This window comes from Nicotiana tabacum, chromosome 15 (genome assembly GCF_000715075.1).
Source record: "Nicotiana tabacum cultivar K326 chromosome 15, ASM71507v2, whole genome shotgun sequence".
Taxonomy (NCBI): domain Eukaryota; kingdom Viridiplantae; phylum Streptophyta; class Magnoliopsida; order Solanales; family Solanaceae; genus Nicotiana; species Nicotiana tabacum.
Window position 1 is genome coordinate 97,771,700 of NC_134094.1, and position 2,689 is coordinate 97,774,388.

The window sequence follows — 2,689 nt, forward strand, 5'->3', positions numbered from 1 at the left end:
AAAACAAAAATAAAAATAGAATTAATAGAAGAAAACAGCATAATAACACAAAAACCTTTAAAATATAACTTTGATGACTTAGCAGAATTCAAAATGCATATAAAAGAATTATTAGATAACAATTACATACAAGAAAGTAATAGTAAACATACAAGTCCAGCATTTATAGTAAATAAACATAGTGAACAAAAAAGAGGAAAAAGTAGAATGGTTATAGATTACCGAAACTTAAATGCAAAAACTAAAACATATAATTACCCAATACCTAATAAGATATTAAAAATAAGACAAATCCAAGGATATAATTACTTCAGTAAATTTGACTGTAAATCAGGATTTTACCATCTAAAACTAGAAGATGAATCTAAAAAACTAACAGCATTTACAGTACCACAAGGATTTTATGAATGGAATGTTTTACCATTTGGATATAAAAATGCACCAGGAAGATACCAACATTTTATGGACAATTATTTTAACCAACTAGAAAATTGTATAGTATATATAGATGATATACTACTATATTCAAGAACACAAGATGAACATATAAGATTATTAGAAAAATTCATACATATTGTAGAAAACTCTGGCATAAGCTTAAGCAAAACCAAAGCAGAAATTATGAAAAATCAGATAGAATTTTTAGGTATACAAATAGATAAAAATGGAATAAAAATGCAAACACATATAGTACAAAAAATAATCAATCTTGATGAAAACATAGATACAAAAAAGAAATTACAATCATTTTTAGGATTAGTAAATCAAGTAAGAGAATATATACCAAAATTAGCAGAAAACCTAAAACCTCTACAGAAAAAACTAAAAAAGGATGTAGAATATGGGTTCGATGAAAAAGATAAAGAACAAATAAGGAAGATTAAAATATTGTGCAAGAAATTACCAAAATTATACTTCCCAGATGAAAATAAGAAATTTACTTATATTGTAGAAACAGATTCGAGTAATCATAGTTATGGAGGAGTTCTTAAATATAAATATGATAAAGAAAAAGTAGAACATCATTGCAGATATTATTCAGGATCTTATACTGAACCACAAGAAAGATGGGAAATAAATAGAAAAGAATTATTTGCATTATATAAATGTTTATTAGCATTTGAACCATATATAGTTTATAACAGATTTATTGTAAGAACAGATAACACCCAAGTTAAATGGTGGATAACCAGAAAAGTACAAGATTCAGTTACAACAAAAGAAATACGCAGACTGGTATTAAATATATTAAATTTTACATTTACAATTGAAATAATCACTACTAACAAGAATGTTGTTGCAGATTACTTATCAAGACAAATCTACCCAAACTGAACCAGATAATACAATGGAAAATCTACTCTTAGCTATGACTACACTTTGTAAAAAAGTGGAAAGCATAGAAGAAGAGATACAGATATTAAAGAAAACAGCTAGTGGTCAGCAGCATGACTTGAAAAATGCGGAGATAAGACGATCGGAAGTCTCTAAAATTCCAGAGCTAGAAGGTGACGTTGAGAAACACCTAAAAACTCATAACAGTTTGTTAAATGCAGTTGCAGGAAGTAGCACAGCTAGCAGTTTATCTGCAAAGAAGAAGGAAGAAATTAAACCTAGATATACAAATACAAATATGAACAATCTATTTTCAAAACCATTCATACAGAAAAATATCCAAAATACCCAGAAAGAAATATTCCTACCACCACAGATAAACACCTACAAAGAAAGCCTAAACCAAGCCAAAAAGACATACAACCATATAACCCGTACATATATAGACAACATATATAAAATACAAAACTTCCTAAACAAAAATCCAAGATCCCAAACTACCCAAAATCCAGATGAAGATTATATTACTCATTATCTAACAGGATATAATAAACTAATAGCATTACCAAATACAAATGCAAAACTAGTAGCCACTTGCTACAATTACGGATTACTAGATACAGTATATACACAGACAGGACAAGAAATAGCTACCATACCAGAAGTATACAGAGCATTTATGCAGTACAAAAGAATAACCAAAGGAACACTATTCTATATACGATTCTATTCAGCTACAGCAGAGATACTATATGAAGAAATAAAACCCATCATACAAGTTATCAAGATCGGACTTACAAGGGAAATGCTAGTACCGGAAAAAATAGAAGAACAAGAAGAAATAGAAAAAATAAATATTCCAGACTTTTATGCAAATAAAAGGATTATCGGAATATCCACTATACTAAATGAACTAGTAAACAACTACTTAAACCAGAATGCTATTTGGAGTTATTATTCAAGAGAACAGACAATGATATATTCAAACTGCAGAGAAATACGAGAACCAGATATGGAAGAATTAAGACAATAGGTCTTAAGTCTTTTGAAGCCAGAACAATCTACAACTACAAGAGTTATAAGGACAAATTTTATTTCTCCAGAATTATTAACAAGATATTGCAAGTTAATCAGTCACAAATATCCAGATCACATATGCTCAAAATGCAAAGGAGAAGATAATATTGTTCCAGACGTACAACTGGAATAAACAAGAAGAAGATTACTGAAGAAGAAGACGACAAGCTAGACAAAGAAATATGGCAGACAAAATAATATGAAAGAGATATTAGATTCCTTTCTTTTCTTTATGTTATTTTGTTTTTTGTAAAAGCCGTAAAGTAAATAGTAATAG

The 2,689-nt window shown here is 28.5% G+C and overlaps 1 protein-coding gene across 1 annotated transcript; it reads left to right on the top strand.

Annotated features, from left to right (window-relative positions):
- Nucleotides 1-1,348: 1,348 nt before the first annotated feature.
- LOC142169749 (uncharacterized) lies at nt 1,349-2,368 on the top strand. Its single transcript, XM_075231655.1, has one exon. The coding sequence runs from the start codon at nt 1,349-1,351 to the stop codon at nt 2,366-2,368; it is 1,020 nt and encodes a 339-aa protein (XP_075087756.1).
- Nucleotides 2,369-2,689: the final 321 nt, after the last annotated feature.